The 19,770-nt window shown below is 33.6% G+C and overlaps 1 protein-coding gene and 1 long non-coding RNA gene across 2 annotated transcripts; one reads left to right on the top strand and one right to left on the bottom strand.

The window, feature by feature from the left end:
- Positions 1-2,657: 2,657 nt before the first annotated feature.
- Positions 2,658-18,669, bottom strand: LOC106719989 (multidrug resistance protein homolog 49). The gene is made up of 26 exons (XM_014514489.2): positions 18,537-18,669; positions 15,695-15,737; positions 14,850-15,046; positions 14,613-14,757; positions 13,842-13,942; positions 13,449-13,620; positions 13,105-13,229; positions 11,369-11,564; positions 10,922-11,146; positions 10,425-10,611; positions 9,875-10,017; positions 9,546-9,754; positions 9,244-9,338; positions 8,896-9,072; positions 8,302-8,420; positions 7,949-8,089; positions 7,489-7,671; positions 7,062-7,265; positions 6,746-6,875; positions 6,220-6,415; positions 5,886-6,048; positions 5,491-5,685; positions 3,805-4,014; positions 3,423-3,569; positions 3,103-3,211; positions 2,658-2,746 (listed from the first exon to the last, which is right to left on the bottom strand). Exons 1-26 carry the CDS (start codon positions 18,557-18,559, stop codon positions 2,658-2,660), a joined length of 3,924 nt encoding a protein of 1,307 aa, XP_014369975.2. The 5' UTR covers positions 18,560-18,669.
- LOC106719991 lies at positions 6,885-8,020 on the top strand. Its single transcript, XR_001357439.2, has 3 exons — positions 6,885-7,001; positions 7,548-7,635; positions 7,940-8,020. It is a non-coding gene; the product is annotated as an uncharacterized LOC106719991 (long non-coding RNA).
- Positions 18,670-19,770: the final 1,101 nt, after the last annotated feature.

Here is a 19,770-nt window from a genome sequence, read left to right as displayed (position 1 = left end):
TCTTACCGTTGGTTTTTGAGACCAAAATCTCTATAAAGCAAATCGTCATCCCTGTCATTATCTTAGACAACAATATGTTATAAATGGGGATTTCTGTATCAAAAACCCACGGTTATTTTTTATGGTTAATATTTCTTGTAAAAATATTTTAATTCGAAATGGTTTTGTGAGGACCACTTGTCGCTTGTAATTTATAATTACTGGATAAAATTTTCAAAAAAATATCGTTATATTTAATTATTAAATGATTCATAGTTATTATAAAGTTAAAATCTGTGTGATTGCTCGTTTATTGGTATAAATATTTTCCTTCCTCCATTCCTTCAGTAATACAGAATATGTAAAACATTTTCTAATGATTTGATCTCATTTTGATATAGATCAGTTACCAGATCCCGTGTTTTTTTTAAGTAATACTCTTGTTTTAAATTAGTTTGATCATAATTTCCTTACATAGGCAAATTTTATTAACGACTCCGAGTGCAATGCTTGGTTGTGAGTGTATCATTCGTACAGACACTATTGTCAGCCTATTATTAATTATTTTTATTAAGTTTAAGCATATTTTTATTAATATAAATATACGCAAAAATACGCGGTAGCAAACTAACCAGATACAAAGCTAATAACACCATTTTTTTTTAAATATATTACTGGTAACTTTTTTTTTCTTTGAATGTCGGTATACATACCTATACATGCTATTAGACAATCATATCTTCTATATATATTTAAAAGAAAGTTGTGTTAGTTACACTATTTATAACTCAAGAACGGCTGAATCGATTTGACTGAAAATTGGAGGGCAGGTAGCTTAGAACCACCCGCCGGGGACAAGGATAAGGGTAACTGTCACCTTAGCCCCGGCACTGGCGGGATGGCGGTTTCGAGGAGTTTTGGTCGGTAGTAGGTAGCTTAGAACCAGGAAACGGACATAGGATAATTTTTACCCCGTTTTCTATTTTTTATTCCGCGCGGACGGAGTCGCGGGTAAAAGCTAGTATATATATAAAAGAAAGTCGTGTTACTTACACTATTTATAACTCAAAATCGGTCGAACTAATTTATCTGAAAATTGATGGGGAAGTAGCTTAGAACTAGGAGACGGACATAGGAACTTTTTTATCTTGTGAGCATTTTTTTATTCCGCGCGGACGAAGTCGCGGTAAAAGCTAGTATATAATAATTACACAAATGTAATGTAGTGTCGAGTATGTAGACATATGAAATGTAGTTGTTTAACGAATAACTAATCATAGATTCGTAGATATTGGGGCCGAGGTCTCGAGGTTATTTTTAAAGACAATGTAGAAATAAAGAATCATATAACGCATACATGATATCGTTGTGTAACAAAATACAAAAGTTACCGTGGGTTTCTGACATAATAATCTCTGTATAAAAAATATCCTTATCCCTGTCTCTTTTGACAAAATAGAGTCAACAATATGTTTTAAACGGAGATTTTGGTTTCGAAAACCCACGGTAAGTCGATCTATTACCGTGGGTTTGGACTGTAGTGACATTTGTATGGACACATTGTCATCACCCAATTTCAATGTCAATTCAGTGGAAACCCACAGCAAAGCTTATGTTACTTCAGATTTCGCAGCTTCTTTTTGCATAGATTGTTCCACAGTAGAAACTCACGGTTATATAGACATTATTAAAATTGTACATTGTTTTACGCACATACGCAATGTTGTATAGTATAAATTTGTTTTTGTATATAGTAATTTTTGTGACCTCTCACATTATTTCATTCGTTTTAATTATAAAACAATTTTATTATAATCTGGGTGATAATGTAACCATTTGTATTATTATATTAAAGGTAGTGTTCTGTTCATAAAAATATATTAATTTATCGTGAATATTTTATCACGAACTAAAGTAAAATTTAAGCTATGCTAAAGTCTTCTTGAGGTATTCGTAAATGCATGTGTTAATGTCAAAGCATGTGTTAGTATTTCTTACTGTTTTCATTGAAAAAAACACTTGTATAAAAATATTTTGTACTATTTTTTTTTTCAAAGCGTATGAGCGCGATGTCAATATATTGTACAAATTTTTCGGCAGTGAAAACTCGTTAATTAAAAATAAACTATTTGTACATCACTTATGGAACTAAGGCAAATTTTAATATATTAAGACTGATATAAATTTTTACTTGTAAAAGTTTTATTCGTCTATTTGCGGTGGTTAAAAATCATAGAATTACTATCTACATTCCTGAGTCTGGCCTCTTCAACCCCTTAGCATTGATTCCTCACACTAATTCTACACTAAGTGGCTTTAGTGATCGCTCGAAAGACTATCAGTGTGGTGGTTATCCAACATTGATAATGTAAGATAAGAACATATTAAAGTAATTTAAGTTATGTGTCATTATTAAAAATTGATGTTTCGATATTTTTCTCTTTGAATACAGGGTAAAGGCAAAAGATTTTTGAAATTTCAGATAATCAACACGTATTTCATCTGTAATATGCATTTGAATCAAAATACTGTAAATAAAAAATACAATTTTATGTTTGTTTCGATTTATATAAAATTAATTCGACAATTAAATGGCACATATGTTTCTTAATTAAATGAATAAATTGTATTCGAATATTGGAGTTTCATTTGCATTCTTGGCCATTTAAAATAATTGTTCATGTCATTTGTTGACCTTTAGACATGCGCCAGTAGTATCCTTTCAGATTTAGTAGTTCCGTGTGAGTTCCGCGCTCGATGATTTTACCTATAAAAATGATAGAACAATTTTAACACTTTTAACTATTGGTTTTCACTGCTGAAGTACCTTTAATAGGAATATTGTTTTCTCGGTTATTTTTTTCCAAAGCGATACAGTGATATAAACTTTTGTGCAGGTATAGAGGTAGAACGATAGAGGGTGAGGAAATGGAGCGGTAGAGGAAACTCATTGTAAATTATAATTAGATTATAAAAAAGTAGCCTTATATAAGCTGGATGTTTTCGCTTAATTAAAGGGTTATAAAAGTACATTATGGGTTAGATGATATGGACTCTATAGTATGTAGAATTTAAAAATCTGAACCAAATTCATACATATAACTGTTATCCCATCATGCTTACCTTTATCTAAAACGCAGATGAGGTCCGAATCCTTAATAGTCGAAAGACGATGTGCGATCGTTATACACGTACGTCCTTTGGCAGCTTTTTCCAATGCTTCAGACACAGCCTGAAAAAAAATGAAATATTTGTAAAAATAAAGATTTTATATTACATGACTAAATGCATCAATAAACGTTGCTCAGTCAGAATAGGAATAGACTTGAATTTTGTGACTGTAAACATTTTGTTTGGGTTCGTGTTGTAGCAGTCGTTTGTTTGTTTGAAAAAACAGCGACGCTCATGTCAAAGGCACCAATAGGATAGAATCAAATATTCACCTTCTCGCTGTTAGCATCTAGCGCTGAAGTTGCCTCGTCCAGCAATAGGAGTCGAGGGGATCGTATCAGGGCCCTCGCGATACACACTCGTTGCTTCTGTCCCCCGGACAGCTGGGCGCCGCTAGAGCCAAGGTTTGTATCATAGCCCTGCAAAACATTAAATAAAATATTATAATTGTTGTAGCACATTATGTATCAAAATATTGTTATCTCGGTTTTGCTGAAAGAGAATGAAGGGATGTAAATATGATAAAAGTACTACGAAAGTGAAGACTTATCGTAACAAAATTAATAAACTTTCCCTAATAATATGTTGCTATGAGATCTATTAACTACCAAATGTTATCATAATATGAGATACATTTAAAAAAAAAGTTCTTACCTTAGGTAGAGAAACGATGAAGCTGTGTATGTTAGCTGCTTTAGCAGCGCTTATAATTTCTTGCATTGAAACTTTACGATTATTGTCACCGTAAGCGATATTCTCCGCCAAGGTACGATCAAACAAAACCGGTTCTTGTTGCACCACGCCCAACTGTCGTCGAAGACGCGGTAGTGTTAGGGACATACGGATATCACGGTTATCCAATTCCTAGAAACAAAAAAAAAATCAAACTTAATTGCATCGTAAAATATTTTTGAATTATAGACGTACCAGTCAACCCAAATACCATAACTTTACATTAAATGTAGATTCTGGTTTTTCTTATTCATAAATATAGACATATATTTATATAATTATTGATTATTCATTTGCTTGAATAAGTCGGTTTGGCCAGGGAAGGACTAAAACTTCGAAGGCAAGCAAGAAGGTAGGTGCCTCTGTGGTTTGTTAAATGAGATGCTTAGAGGCTAATATCATTTCCGATTCTGCCCCTTCTTTAGCCCTTTTCTGCTCTACATGAGGGGGCTAACAGTTCAAAAAAACAAACAATGTTTTAAATTTAAAAATTAACTACAGCAAATTAAAACAAATTTAAAATTCTTAATGTTATTATTCTCCGTTCAAATTTAATAAATAGCATTAAATTATACTTAAATAAATTGAACGAGCTTTTGAACACCAAAGTCTGATATAGAAAACTCATCTGCAGAAAGAGTTGATGTGATTTACTTTTCTGAATGCGTTATTCTATAGCGAATTTAGACTGAATAGCATACTGAAGTGACTAGTTGAGACTGAATAGTGCGAATAGCAATGTAAATCGTAAACATTAATCAGGGCATCGAGGACCACTTCTTCGTGTAGCTTCCGCATCTTCTTTTTGTATTCTTATTTCTCTTTCCCTCAACCTGCGTTCTCTTTCAAATTCCATCATCCTCACGATATAGTCGTCATGTTCACAGCTTAAATAAGCATGTCTCTCGTGATGACATAAATGAACAAAAGGAAAGTTTTTATATCTACAGACTTGATAATTCAGAAGGCAATGAGCACAATAATCACGATACTTTGGCGGAATACGAGCTGAAACCAAATGCTCCTCTTTAGCTATCATAACGCGTTTAGCTCGCCTGTATTTAAAACCGGAGCTGGAATCGAACGTTGGTTTATCGTCTTGCTTTAGGTCGAGATGCCACGTCTTCATCGTGCCCATAACTTGACCCATTTTTTATTAGTAACGTACGTAAAACTATAAAACGTGAAATAATTAAGAATGAAACTTTGTTGTCACAATTGACAAAATCAAATTTTCCCTTATCGTTTATATGAACTGCAATATGTTATAAAAAGTTTCAATAATTCATTTTATAAAAATAATCGACAAATAAGAATTCTGATACCGAATATAATTTTCTAGAAAGTTAATTTGATGGGTGTTGTATCTATGCCATCTTACTAATATTATAAATGCTAATATTAAGATGAATGGATGTTTGTTTGAAGGTTTATTAGGGACGACTCAATGGATCTTAAGGAAATTTGGCACAGATGTAGAATATAGTTTGAAAGAACAGATAGGCTACTAATTAAGTTTTTTTTTAATTCCGCGCGGACGGAGTTGCGGGTGAAACTTAGTATAATATAATTTAATAATAAAATTAAATGTTTAACGTTTCTACTTACAATATTACCAGAATCAGGATCATAGAAACGTTGCATCAATTGTAAAATGGTAGATTTGCCGCACCCAGATGATCCAACTAATGCAACAGTTTTTCCAGCTTCGACCTTAAGGTCAATGCCCTTAAGGATTTGCTGGTGGGGTCTAGTCGGATAGCTAAACTCTACGTCTTTGATGCTAAAGTTACCAGTTGCAGTCTGAAAAATAATTGAATTAAATTGTTATTACAAGTAAGAAGGGAACTTTCTTACTTTCGGGCGTTTGTTTTTTAATTAAATTCGGTTTCCTTTTTTTTTTTTTCGTTTTGTTCTGTATATCCAGTCAAAATATGGCGCAGCATATCATCGTGATGTAAGTTTATACATAATTAAAAAAAATAATAAGAAGTTATTCTTACCCAATCTCGCCTATCCTTCAAACCATCCTCTGATCTCACTTTAGGTTGTCTATAAATTACTGATAATATTCTTGCACCGCAAGCTTTGGCCGAATTGAAGCTAGGAGCATATACTAGAGATTGTCCTAACATGTAAGCCCCGTACATCAGAGCTTCATTTACCCTGTTAAATAAAATCTTTGATCGAGTTTCATTTGTATGTATTATTTTAATGCTTTAGCTTACCTATTATTGGTAGCACTATATATAGTAAGGCCCGTGTAAAAGTAACACGAGAGGTGAGGATATTAGAGATCGATTTGGAACTTACACGTAATGTAATAAATAAACTTACAGCAGTACAATTTTGTACTCTAGTCCCTCGTATGCGACGAGTACTGCGCCATACACTGTCGCACTGCAATACGACATGAAAGGCACGTACACACCAAGACCGAGTACCAGCCCACGCCATCTGGTCTTCTTGGTCATAGCAGCACCCGCTTCCATCAACCCCTCTTCGAATTTCTTCAAAAATGTTTTTTCCACTCCTAAAACAAAATGCACAGATTTTATAAATTTATTATAACTATTATTTATTACTAGAGGTCTATAGCGACTTCGCCAGTGCAGAATTTAAAGAAAAAGTATCCTATTATGTGCCCCTGTGCATCAGCTATCTTCCGGCCAAAGTTCCGTCAAAATGATCCAGCCGTTCCAGAGGTTATTAGGAACAAAAGTGGCCTTGTGCACAGACATAGAAACAGACAGAGTGTACGAAATATAATTTTTACTTTCGATATTGCAAATACAATTTTATTGGCAACATATACAGATAGACACGTCATTTTTTTAAGATGTATCATTAAAAATTAACTAACCCAAGCTCTGGACCGTTTTTATACTAACAACTGCTTCAGTTGCTATTGCGGTTGCAGACTCCATCGCCGCTCGCTCGTCCGTTTGTGATTTCTGCGATACAATTCCTTCTAGCCAGATGCTTCCCACCATCTATTGTAATAGAAAATGTTAATAAGCTATACTCAATTAATAGAAATTAGCAGAAAGAAGACATCATCGTACCATTAAATCTAGCACAGTCTACGGAGAAATAGAAATTGCTTCAAATACAAGAACGTAAGAGTTTTTAAACTATAATGATGGTGTTATGTCAAAAAAAAATCTTAGAATACTTACAAGGGGTAAGAACGCGGTTCCAACTAGAGTCAACTTCCAGTTGTAACAGATTGCCATTATAAATCCGACAACGACGGAGCTGGTGCCTTGTAGAATGAGGCCTATCCTCAGCCCAGTAGCTCCTTGTACCTCAGCCGCGTCGCCACTCAGCCTCGCGCACATCGCTCCGACTGTGTTCTTCTCTTTATCAAAAAAGCCAATTTCCTAAAATAAAAGCCACTGCGTTACTTAAATAAGTATTAGTTGAGTTATTCTTTGTTGTAGTTAAGTATTAAAAATAGCAATTGATTTGTATGATCCGGTGAGTATTTGAGGTGTCCCATTAGAACGCATCAAATGTTTCTAATCTGTTTCTCCTTTGAAAAACTTTTTTAATATTGTTTATATTGTAATTGTTGAAAATTTTGCGTTAAAACAAATAACTCACCTGTCTCAGTATAGCAGAAAAGTATTGATATCTCAATCTCGTTGTCATCTTCAATCCAGCATGAGTGAACGTCGCACTCTGAAGGAACATTGAAACCCCAGCTACGGCCGCCACTACCACAAACATACCCGAATAGAAGTCTGCCAGGTAAATAATCTCACTGTGATCTTTTAGAACGAATATCTGAAATCAAAAGATTAACTTCAGCAATTCATTCAAATTTCCATTTGGAGCGATTCCGACGTATCTCTATTGCTTCTTCTACATTCATACGGCAACGCCTTTGTGATCCACATTTATGTCTAAAAATTGAAACCATAATATATGTTTTGTCCTTATAATTATACTCCCGTGGGTACGTATACCTAAAAAGAATACTTTTTGGTATCGGTTTATCCATAATTTTTGTATTATCTAAGCTAATTAATATTTTTATGTGGATTAATTTTAGTGTACTCACACCACCAGTGTAACCGAACAAGAGGGCAAATATTGGGAAGCAAGCGCCTTGAACAAACGCAGCGATTGAGCCCACCACAATGTACGGCCATTCTTTTCCGTTGAGCTTCAGAAGTGTCCAGTCACTGACGGGTTTGATTTCCTGAAATTATGTTTTAGAATTGTAAAAATTCCTGTTTAATTTTCTCTCAAGTCGACTAATATGCTGAAGACGTCAACACTACGATACTTAACGAGGTCTGAATATGATAATTATTTGAAAATGTTATGACAGAAGAGACAATATCATAAGAAGCATTACTGTATACTAACTGTTCACATACTTGATATACGATGTTAGCTTTGGGAACTTACTTCATCGTCATTATCCGCCTCATCTTCAGATTCGTATTCACTGTTGAACACGATGTTCTGTAGGCCAGTCGATATGACAGAACTTATTGAACCACGTGGTGTCATCCAGTCATGAGATTCTGTTAAAGTTATAAATTAAAGTAACGATTCAATTTTCACGATAATGTTTTGATAATTTTGTTTTTTTTAGTTTTATTACTATATTTAGATAAAAAACCGGATAAAAAACGAAATGAGATAGATCTGCACAACATCTGTAGATAACTGAGATGGTAAAATAAAAGTTTATAAACTTAATAAAAATTACTTAAACTTTATAAAAAAGTAACTAGTAACTAACATCCAGTTAAAATGATAAAAAAATCTAAAATATTATGTCATTTTGACTTTCCTTTGTCTCATACCTTGAAGTACGCAATAAGGTTAATTATTTACAAATTTCTTGTGTGTTCATGTTTTATTTTGGGTTAACAACGTATTTAAGTAAATGTTAATTTCGTGTCGATTGAATTTGCGAGTGATAATAATAAATAGAGATTCATAAAGTCAACTAAAATAGTTAGGTTTTATATATAAAGAACAAAACAAAAATACCTCGTTTAATCGAATGATGTCTGTGCAATCGTCGTGTAGATCTACGTTTCACATCAACTCTCGGCACCAAAGCTGCATCTCCATTTTCCACGACGCCGTCGCTTTCTTCAGGCAAAATCTCTATAACGTCTGGTTCTTTGTTCTCGTTCCCAGTCGTTACCAATTTGTGATAGAAACCTGATGTGTACAAAATAAATTATACGATAGTTTTCTACACGTACTTGATTGTTCAAAGTTATTTATGATGCTACACAAACTTTACAGCTACAATTTTTATAATTGCACTTTCTTTATTTAGTTAATGATTTTTTATTATTATCTATCAGAAGCAGGGCTGATCTTAATTACCTTTCACTTTCATAAGTTCTTCGTGTGTCCCCTGTTCAACGATAGCTCCCTGATCCATGCATATGATGCGGTCAGCGTTTACAATCGTTGATAACCTATGAAGGATTTAATAAAAAAATAAATTAGAAACAAATTTAATTTGATAGTGTTATTTAAACTTTTCGCTTGTGATGCCTAGGCAGAACACAACTATGGAAAAGGGATTCAGGGACCCGGACCAGAACTTCGCATCCAGCTCCGCAGACATACATATATGCTCTGAGTTAAGTACGAGCCGCAGTAATATTTGAATTTTGTAATACCTGTGTGAAACCATGATAGTAGTTCGACCGGCGCTTGCTCGGTCCAGCGCTGCTTGTACTTGCCGCTCAGAATGCGGGTCGAGGGCGGACGTCGCTTCGTCCAGTAGTAGCACGGCCGGCTCGCGAAGGAGTGACCTCGCTATCGCTATCCTCTGCTTCTGTCCGCCAGATAGCGAAGCACCTCTTTCACCAATCACTGTGTCGTAACCCTAAAACATTAGATTATTTACAATTAAGTAAATGTTAGTAAGAAGTTATACAGATGATATACGTCATGGCGTATCGCAAAGGTAAAAGTGAATAGACATCGCAAAAAATAAGATACTAACATTAGGGAGATGAGTAATGAACTCATGAGCATACGCCATCTCTGCAACTCTTTGAACCTCCTCCCTGGTCGCTTCAGGAATACCGATAGCAATATTTTCGTATATTGTCCCTCGGAACAGCACTGGTTCCTGACCGACAACACCTAAAAATAAAGAATTATATAGAACAATAACACATCACCTTTTCGCTTGGCACAGCTTACGGGATCTACCACGAAGGATGAGTTTGCTGAGCTGACGGCCAACCTCCAGGTGACATTAGAAGAAGAAAAAAAGAAGAACGCATCATTTTGTAGACAACTTTGCAACTAGGCTAATTTTTCTCTGAGTGCTGATTGTTCTATAAATCTTAAGATTGTAGAGAGAAAATGATTACACTGCAGAACGGTAGGACTAGGAACATTTCATGTTATTCGTTTACGAATGATGGGTTTCTGATCTATATGATTTAATTGTAAAGGAGTGAAAAATTTCGTTGAAAATAAACAAGTCGATTTCCACTCATGCATACAATTTTGAGAAAGATGTGATGTTGTTATTATTGTATTACCTAAACTAGATCTGAGCCATCCCAGATTCAAACTCTTAACATTCTTTCCGTCTAGTTTGACTGTCCCCAGCAGTGGGTCGTACAGTCTCTGCAATAGCTGTAATATAGTGCTCTTGCCGCAACCCGAGGAGCCAACAAGCGCGACGCATTCACCCGCTTTTATGTTTAGGGAGAATCCTTGGAGAACCTGATAAGTAGATTTATTTGGTTAATTATTCTTTAATCAAATAATTATCTTAATCTTACCCGTAATGAATTAATCGAATTATTAACACTCAATATTTCTCAAGTATAAATGGGATGAGGGTCTTGTACATAATATGCAAATAATAAAAAAGTTAAAAATAAAAATTTTTTTTTTCAACCTCTGTGCAATCATTATTTTTGGTAATATATTGAGTACAATGTAAGCGGTTTCGAGTGTAGTTTGTGTGATCTACCAGCAAGCAAAGCAAGGAAGGATCGGAGAATGAAGATTATCTACAAAAGAAAGGAACCTTAACGTTAGGTCGAGATGGATAGCTGAAGTGGACGTCATCAAATTTGATGTCTCCTAAAACTCGTCGTGGCATGAGACCTCCCTTATCCAGGCTGTCTATGGTCGGCTCTCTGTCTAGCAGCTTAAAGATGCTGGCCGCAGCTCCCCTGGCCGCAGCGAATACTTCCGCGTGAGGCACACAGAACGTTATGGACTGAGTAGCCATATATACGCTGAATAGAATCTACGAACAAAAGTATGAATAACAAAAGATATTGACCGTGAGTTAGACATCAGAACACTTGTACAAATTCGTGTTATTTCACTAATGAAAATATGTTTGATTTTGTTTCAGGCATTTTTTGGTGTCATTCGATTCAGGTTTATTGGATTTTATTACTCGTGTCAAGAAACACATTTCTTTATTTATTTGAGTAAAAATTCAATTACTTTAATCCTTACTTACACTGAATACAACTCCGACAAGATACTTCCTATCGTCAGTAGGTTTTTCCCAATCGATGAGGATAAGTCGGGCGCCGTATGTGAGGCCTATCGCATTCAATGAATAGGTAAGTACCCAATTGAAGCCAGTTCCCAAACCTGTGTATAATCCCCTCTTGCGCCCATAGCGTTCGGCGGGCTCGAGTAAACGTCGATATCTGTAATAAAGTTTAAAAATAATATCAGAATAAATAAAGAAAAACATCATCAAACATCAAAGGTTACTTTAAGTAACTAGGAAGACAAACCAGCATTCTAAATTACAAAAAGAATGTTAATTAAAAATATTATTTTTCTTTATAAAGTTACAAAATATAGCAGCCGCGACGACCTTTTTACTCATTTAAAAAACCCAAGAATCTTTGCTTCGATACCTAAGGAAGAATAAGAATCGAATGCTATGTCACGCTATGTCATCTACCAATCGATCGAAGATGTGTGAGGTTTCAAGTATAAGGGCCATAAATACTTTTGGCCAGAAAACAAAACTGTTTGAAAACATAAATTACACAATTTTAAAAGAAATTAGATCAGAATTAGCTGTATTAGATTACTACAAGTAATAAAGAGGAAATATTACTTAATCATTTGCAAATATTTACGAGATATACGACAATTACTCTCTTGATAATGAAGTTAAAATGATAACGTAATCGAGTTTTCAGTAAAGGTATTTATTTGAATAATAAAGATTATATAGTCACACAGTCAGTATATGAACAGCGTGATTAAAATCTGCCTTAGATCTTAATTTTAATCAGAATAAATATCCGCTTCATACTGAAACACTAAAGTGTTTATAAGTATATCGACGCTGGAAAGCGTAAACGCTGTAACCCCGAAAGTATGAACTTTACAGGAGAGCCAAAAAATCATAACTCGTGAGCTGATACGCCTACAAGCATGCGGTATTTAGCAATGTTGTGTAGTTTGTGCTAACCTATAATAAAATCATTATCGTTTGATTATGGTTGAAATTATTAACGTGTGAAAAACATATTCGCGATTTCAAGGGTTACAGCGTTTATGCTTTCCAGCGTCGATATGATTGTTAAAATATTTCATGTTAACCTCAATTATCAAAATATCTGTTATACAAATTCATATAGAAATTAATCTTGTCAAATTGCTATTGAATATTCACTTACGTTGCACAATTTGAAACATACGATCACACATTATACGCATGTATCTGGCAATGTTACGTAAATTTGTGTAAAATTAAATGATTAATCCAGTAAATCTTTATAAGATTACATGATATTTTAATTTGTTGATTAAGCGAGAAAATTGCATCACACATTTTAGTAGAGTGCAAAAACTTCTGTTTACCTTTACTAAAATTAGTTGGAAACATTATTTCCACTTCTAATATCACTAATACTACTACGAGTATATAATTTAGTAGTAGTCCACTACTGGACATGAGGAGACTGGCAGTTATGTTCTACTCATGTGAATCCCTTAATGATTTTCATACTAGGTATCTTAAATATGGATGAAATGGGTTGCACAACTTTTATTAAGACCTATAACCTATATATTGAGATCTCTAGAAAACGATATTACTTAAAGTACTTCAAATCACTCCATATAATCACATCTTATCTGATGAAAATGAAAACTATATTGGTGAGAGTAACATGGCGCATTAAATATATATGAAAAATATTTAAATTTTATGTCAATTCGAATTACCTCTCAACTTCCTTGGTTTCTCCGCCAAATGCTACAATAGTCCTTACAGATTTTAAGACTTCTTCCGCTTGTTTTCCAGCTTGACTGTAAGCGTTCATCTCTCTAATTGATGACTTCGTTTGATACTATGGATAAAATAAGTAATTAATATAGACAGATTCATTGTATTTAACTACATATATCCAACAAAAAATATGAAATATTCAACATGTGTCATTTTGTCTCTTGCACTCAAAACATTTGAATACCAAAACATCATTATCTAGTTAAAGTTTCGAAAAATTAAATCAATGTCTCCAATTACAACCACCACCTACAAAAAATGTCAACTAACAATTACTTACGTTTGATAAAATGATGGAAGCTGTGATAGAGAAAGGCACAACAGTGATGCAAGCCAGGGTTAATTCCCAGCCCATTGGAAACGATTGGCAAAGGCACAATATGGCGGTGCCCACGAGATTAGCAACAACTCCGAGTTTCTCGCCCATGCCTTCTTTGAGCTTCATCATATTTCTGACATAAAGAAAATACTTATAAGTCATTTGTGTTTCAAAATCAACAACTGGTCGATGTAAACTATAATTAAATAGAACATAGGATGAGCATTAGGGAAGGCAATATCCAGTAGTGTAATAATAATGTTGACGTCAATAGTAGGAAATTAGTTAATTGATATTATCAAAGTTTTAACAATGCTTGAACTATAAATAAAGTAATTTAACTTTAAAACTCACTCGGACATCTTTGAGGCTAAGTTGAATTCGGAGTCAGTGTCGAACCATGACATGTCTTGTCGTAGTACCGCCTCCAAGAACAACATTCGTATTCTTGTTATCTGGTGGAATACGACATGCATATATTTATTAATATCTTCTATTACTACCTCAAAACTTAAATATAAACCTAAACTTGAGTGACAGTAAAATAACTATTAAGAAAGTAGGTAAGTAGTAGTCTTCCTTTACCACTCTTTGTATTTTTAGTACAAAGAAAGAAAAGTTTCAACTTTTCTTACCTTGCGTCAACGTTCTCGTTAACCGTCTTAGATGTACCCAATTTGTTATGACGATTTTGTTTGAAGTTTATTAATTTAACCTACGCGTGTTGAATAGGTGAAGTTAATAAAACGTAGGCACGGGCAAGACTAATGACCTGATGAAGAATAAATTATTTGTTTGCCTGTAAATCGATGCGAACATCGGGACAATGCGCCGCAAGGTCATTAATTTATGCAATCACTTTAGTTGCGCATGCGCAAAAATTCCATAACAATAAAGCTTATGTTTGTGATTAATTCATATTATGTGGGTACTTATAATTTGTGCTCTTACATTGTTTATAAACACTTCATTCATTGATTGATAATGAGTGTGCAATAATTTTTTTTGTGACTGCTCGTATTGTATGTGCGGTATATTTCTTGTACAATTTTTTTACTTGAGAAGAACTGAGGCTTTCTTAAGATATGTCATCTTAAATATACGAGACAAATTACATGTACTTACTTGTCTTAAAGCACTCCAACTGAGAAGTCCAACAGAAAAGATGCAGAATATAAGTGAGATGCCTATAGAGACAAACATTCCGATACACATCGCTTTCGCATCTTCTACTAAAGCTTCCATATTCTCTTCATGTGATGCGTTAAACCTGATTAAGAAATATATACAATAAAAACAAGCATTAGAATTAGCTACAGCACGACTGGACCTGTCGACCTCGACTTAAAGTAATTTCCTTACAGTCGTCTCCCACCACCAAACAATGTTGTCAATGGTAGATAGCTGGAGAGTTGGTCTTGGTTGGCTGTCCTTTCGACGAATGATGTGCTAAGCTCCCCGAACTGTACGAGGTTGTAGCACACACCGCCTCCACTCAGCAGACCCAGCAGGATGCCAGTGATAGTCGCCAATGCCTCCGTACAAGTTGCATATCGGAACTAAAGAGGAAAGTTTTTGTTTTATATATTTCTTGTGATATCTATCTTACTCTTGTTCGACTTGAAACAACAGAGATGTGTTTTTTGTACAAGTATTTCGTCTGTGGATACTAAAAGTAAGAATAGCGTGTTGATATAATAACGTTGTGTCGTTTTAATAATTCTGTCATTAAAGTTTTGTAATTAGTAGATTAATTTTTGCACGCTATGTTTTAGTACTCATTGTTCCTAACTTCTCATTTGACGATACGTTAACTAACTTGTTTCAGAAAATAAATGCAACGTAATCAATTTGATCGTTTTTCCTTTAACAACATTAATTGATTATCAAGTTAGGAATCTATTTGGATTTTTTTTATTTATTGTTTTTTTTATATATGGATGTTTGTTAGAAGATATCACCAGGATGGCTAAAGAGATCTCGGTAAAATTTGGTACAGATGTTAGATGTCTAGAATTGTCATGTCTAGAATAACTCATAAGCTACTAATTATGTTTTTAATGTGTGGATTGACTCGCAGGCGACATTTCTTTATAAACTACATTTCATCTCTTGATTTCTTTCCGTAGACATATTATGTAGTAAAACTAAATGCAAATGTGTTAACAGTGGTTATATTACAAGTACAAATAAATTAAATTACTTACTATTTGAAAGTAGGACAATTTGTATTCCGGTTCCGGTGTTGGTCTGAAAACAATATCAAATATTATTACATATATTTATAAAAACACAACCGTGACTTTGCACTGATAAAATACACAAAAATATATTTTCATAGAAGTAACTAATAAAATACTGAGATATAAATCATTGAATACTGAAAATTACTGAAATATTATACTGAATATAATATTTTTTTTTCTAGTGATTCGTCTCCAAGTAACCAGTGGACTGTGTACAGGTATTTCTAAATTGTATGTTCTGTTGCCTTCTATTTGTAACCGCTTGGAACTTTAAAAAAAATCTTAATAAGTGGCTTATGTATTCTTCCGGACTATATTCTACATTTGTGCCAAATTTCATCAAGATCCGTTTAGCCGTTCCGAAGATATCATCAAATAAACATCCATCTAAACATTCGCATTTATAATATTAGTATGATTTGAGGACTATTATTAACAAAACTAGTAATTATTGGCGACTAGAAAAGTAATGGATGTAAATACAGTACTATACAATATAGTTGGTACAACACAGGTGGTGTAAAAGTTTGTACAAGGACGGTATTAGGAGTACGCGCAACCGACAGACGTTCGTAGATATAGAAGAGACGAAAGAGGTGAGCCAGAACCTTGAAAATGTTCATGATCTCTGCCTAACTCTTTAAGTTACAGACGGGACTTTTATTATTGTTTGTTGTACCCACAAACCAGCAAATAAATAAACAGGTTGTATAATATATTACAAGCAAATCATTTAGCGGCAAACATTTGCTCGTACAAAGCACTTGGTCTTGATTAACTTTTCGTATCCAATGAAAGGAAGCAATTGATATGATTGGCGGAGGTCAACTATGTTGTGCCAAGTCGTTATACAACCATAAAAGTACATAGATATCATTGATACAGACTTTAATATTATATTCATAATAATTAAAACTAAATGAACGGTAGGATTCATGGACCATGATAAAATTGGTAAATAACTGACCTAGCAATAACCTTCCGCATTTCTGAATCTTACGAAAACAAGAGACGATTTTTTGATTTACGAGCGATTTTTCTGAAATGATCATATATTTTTAGATTATCAATACTTTATCTACTACTAGCTTTTAGAATAAAAAATAGAAAACGGGGTAAAAAATGTCCTATGTCCTTTTCCTGGTTCTAAGCTACCTGCCTACCAATTTTCAGTCAAATCGATTCAGCCGTTCTTGAGTTATAAATAGTGTAACTAACACGACTTTCTTTTATATATATAGATAGATAGATTTTACTTATGTATTTTTGAGTGCACGTTTTGATATGTTAGGATTGTTATATTTAATTTTTTGCAATTGTTAAATTGCAGCATTTCAAAAAGCTCTATTAAACTTTACCACTTTGTATTAATATTATATTCATTCAGATAAGGTTAAATGTAACTAGCAGTTGCTTGCGACTTCGTCTGCGCGGAATTAAACAAACTTAGTAATAAATATAGCCTAGGTTTTTATACATTATAAGGTGGCTAATGAGCAAGCGGCCACCTGAGATCGATAGCAAGGCGACTGGTGCCCATTGATATCTGCAATTGCAGATGCTTTGCCTACCTTTAATCGATAGCAGAGGGGACGCACAGTAAGATGATATTCTTCCTATGCGTCTCCGCCAAATACGTTTCCCCTTACCATCATTTCCTTATACGAAAAGGGTGGAGAAGGAACGTCGACTTAATTTAGGCCACCGGCACGAAACGTCACGAAACGTCTCTCATCAAACGAAACGCGAAACTACCTCCACTTCACACCTGTCTTCTATGTGGTTGTGGTATTTTGCTGGTCACCCCGGCACAATCGTGTACTCAACTAAAATTATTGTTGCGGAATCTACCACTGTTAAACTAAACTACGACATAGTTCTAACCCGAGATTAGAGTAACTTCCCAACAGTGAAAGAATTTTTAAAATCGGTTCAGTAGTTTCGGAAGTTTATATATTCAATGTAAACAAACAAACAAAATATCTTTCATCTTCATGATATTAGTGTAACATACATGAATGTAATTTTTTATACTCGTATTTTAAGTTTTCGTAATTTATCAAAAATTTTGGTAATATTATTGTTAAAGTGTTTACTACGTGCATATATCAGTAACAATACTCATATTAAATTAATTACTTGTCATGCGGTGTATTGAAAATCTTATCTATTGTTAGAGCACTTAGGAAGTATTATTACGTTGAGCTAAACGTTAGTTTTGTTTAACTAATATCAACCAAAGTAAACAAAACATTCGATTCACATTCGAGAATAATTCCTACACAAAACTTTATACTTTAGTTTTTCGTTATAAAATATATAAATTTTTTTATTCAAATTTTTTATATATTTATTTTATAACCGGTTTTGTAATTTCACTTATTCGTAAAAACAATTGCGAATTAATAAAAAATGTAGGTTAACTCGTAGTTGCAAAGAAGAGGGAAAACATGCAAAGGCCAGTCTAAAATTATTTCAGCCAAAATTTTCATTACGGTATTTATAATGAGTTTAAAAGTAAAATATTATTTGCTATATTATATAAAATCGCTTTCAGCTTTGTTAAAAAAATTATCTCCGTATATTGAATTTACATACCAAAATTTCGCATGCAAATCGCTAAGCAAATCACTTATTTACAGATAATAAATGATTTAGTTATATTAAAATTTGTTTAAACGTTCCTTAAAAAAACGATTTTGAATAGTATAAATTATTAGTAAATAAAAAAACGAAGCTGCTGAAAACTGTAACAAATTTCAGTAAGAATATTCGCAATTATTGTCATTAAAAGTGTACTTACTCCTTTTTCTTCTTTATTCCCATGATTGTAGTTAATAATGTCGCTTTCCTACAAGGTTATAAATATCTATTTGTTACTGTATATTTTAAAGTTTTTGATAAATAATTGGAGCACGACTGTCTTGCGCGACAGCCGTTACCTATGAGGCACAGCGCGGTTTCAGGCATTTTATATATAAGTTTTCTTGCGTACATAGCTACATGAACTGTCGCTGTCAGCAAAAACTAATTCTAACATTAGTGACTTATCATGGGTCTGTGAGACCAAAATTATTGATATCTCTTTTTTGTCAATGATAATAAGAAGGATGACCATATGTTTAATACTTCTTCTGAGTCTTGAAATTAAGATACTCGTAGACAAGACAAAAGTTTCATCCATTTTTCTGTCCTCCTAAAGTAATAGGTTTATATGTGCATCTTGAAGAAAATATGCCGGTTTAACTTAAAAAAAAATTGAAGAGACTCATCTTTTCCACCCTTATCTCGTAGTTTATCAATTCACACACTGTCGGTCACTTAATTTTCGTAAACAGTGTACTGTGTGCATTATAACATATCATTAATAGAACTAAAAAAACGTCTAACTATACTAATCATTTGAATGGTCATGCGCTGAATATGACACATTTTTTATTTCCACTGTTGTTCATTTGCAAAATATTTAAATAAGACACTAAAAATTTTTCGAAAAAATCAACAAACAAAATCGATCAACGAACTGATTATAAAATTGTATTGTGGTTTAAAAAAAGGCAGAAGTTATAGTTGAAAATAATTCACGTCTTAAATGAAATTAATTCGTCATAGTATACGCTTTAAACGTGCTCCTACGATATGAAATGGATCGATAACACTCTTACTTCAGTATTGTGTTAGAAAATACTATACACTGATTCATCATCTGAATTACTCATTTATCTTTTAAACAGAGTATATAGAGTTAGAAAATAAGATGAACAGTCGAACCTGGATAAGCGAGAGTCCAAGGGATCGTGATACTTTTATCGTTTATAAAGGTCGTCACTTGACAATAACTCTTGTTTATAGAGGTTACCGCCTATCATGGCTCGACTGTATTAGGTTATATGGCAAATTAGCTGTCTCCTCCGACTCTGTCCGCGTGGTATTAAAAAAATCTTTATAAGTAGCCTATGTGTCCTTCCCGATGTTCTACCGTTCGTCCGTGCCAAATTTCATCAAGATCCGATGAGCTGTTCTGGAGATACCTTCAA

The sequence above is a fragment of the Papilio machaon genome, chromosome Z, assembly GCF_912999745.1.
Source record: "Papilio machaon chromosome Z, ilPapMach1.1, whole genome shotgun sequence".
Taxonomy (NCBI): Eukaryota; Metazoa; Arthropoda; class Insecta; order Lepidoptera; family Papilionidae; genus Papilio; species Papilio machaon.
The sequence above is the reverse complement of the archived record's forward strand: the minus strand, read 5'-3'. Positions and strand labels throughout refer to the sequence as shown.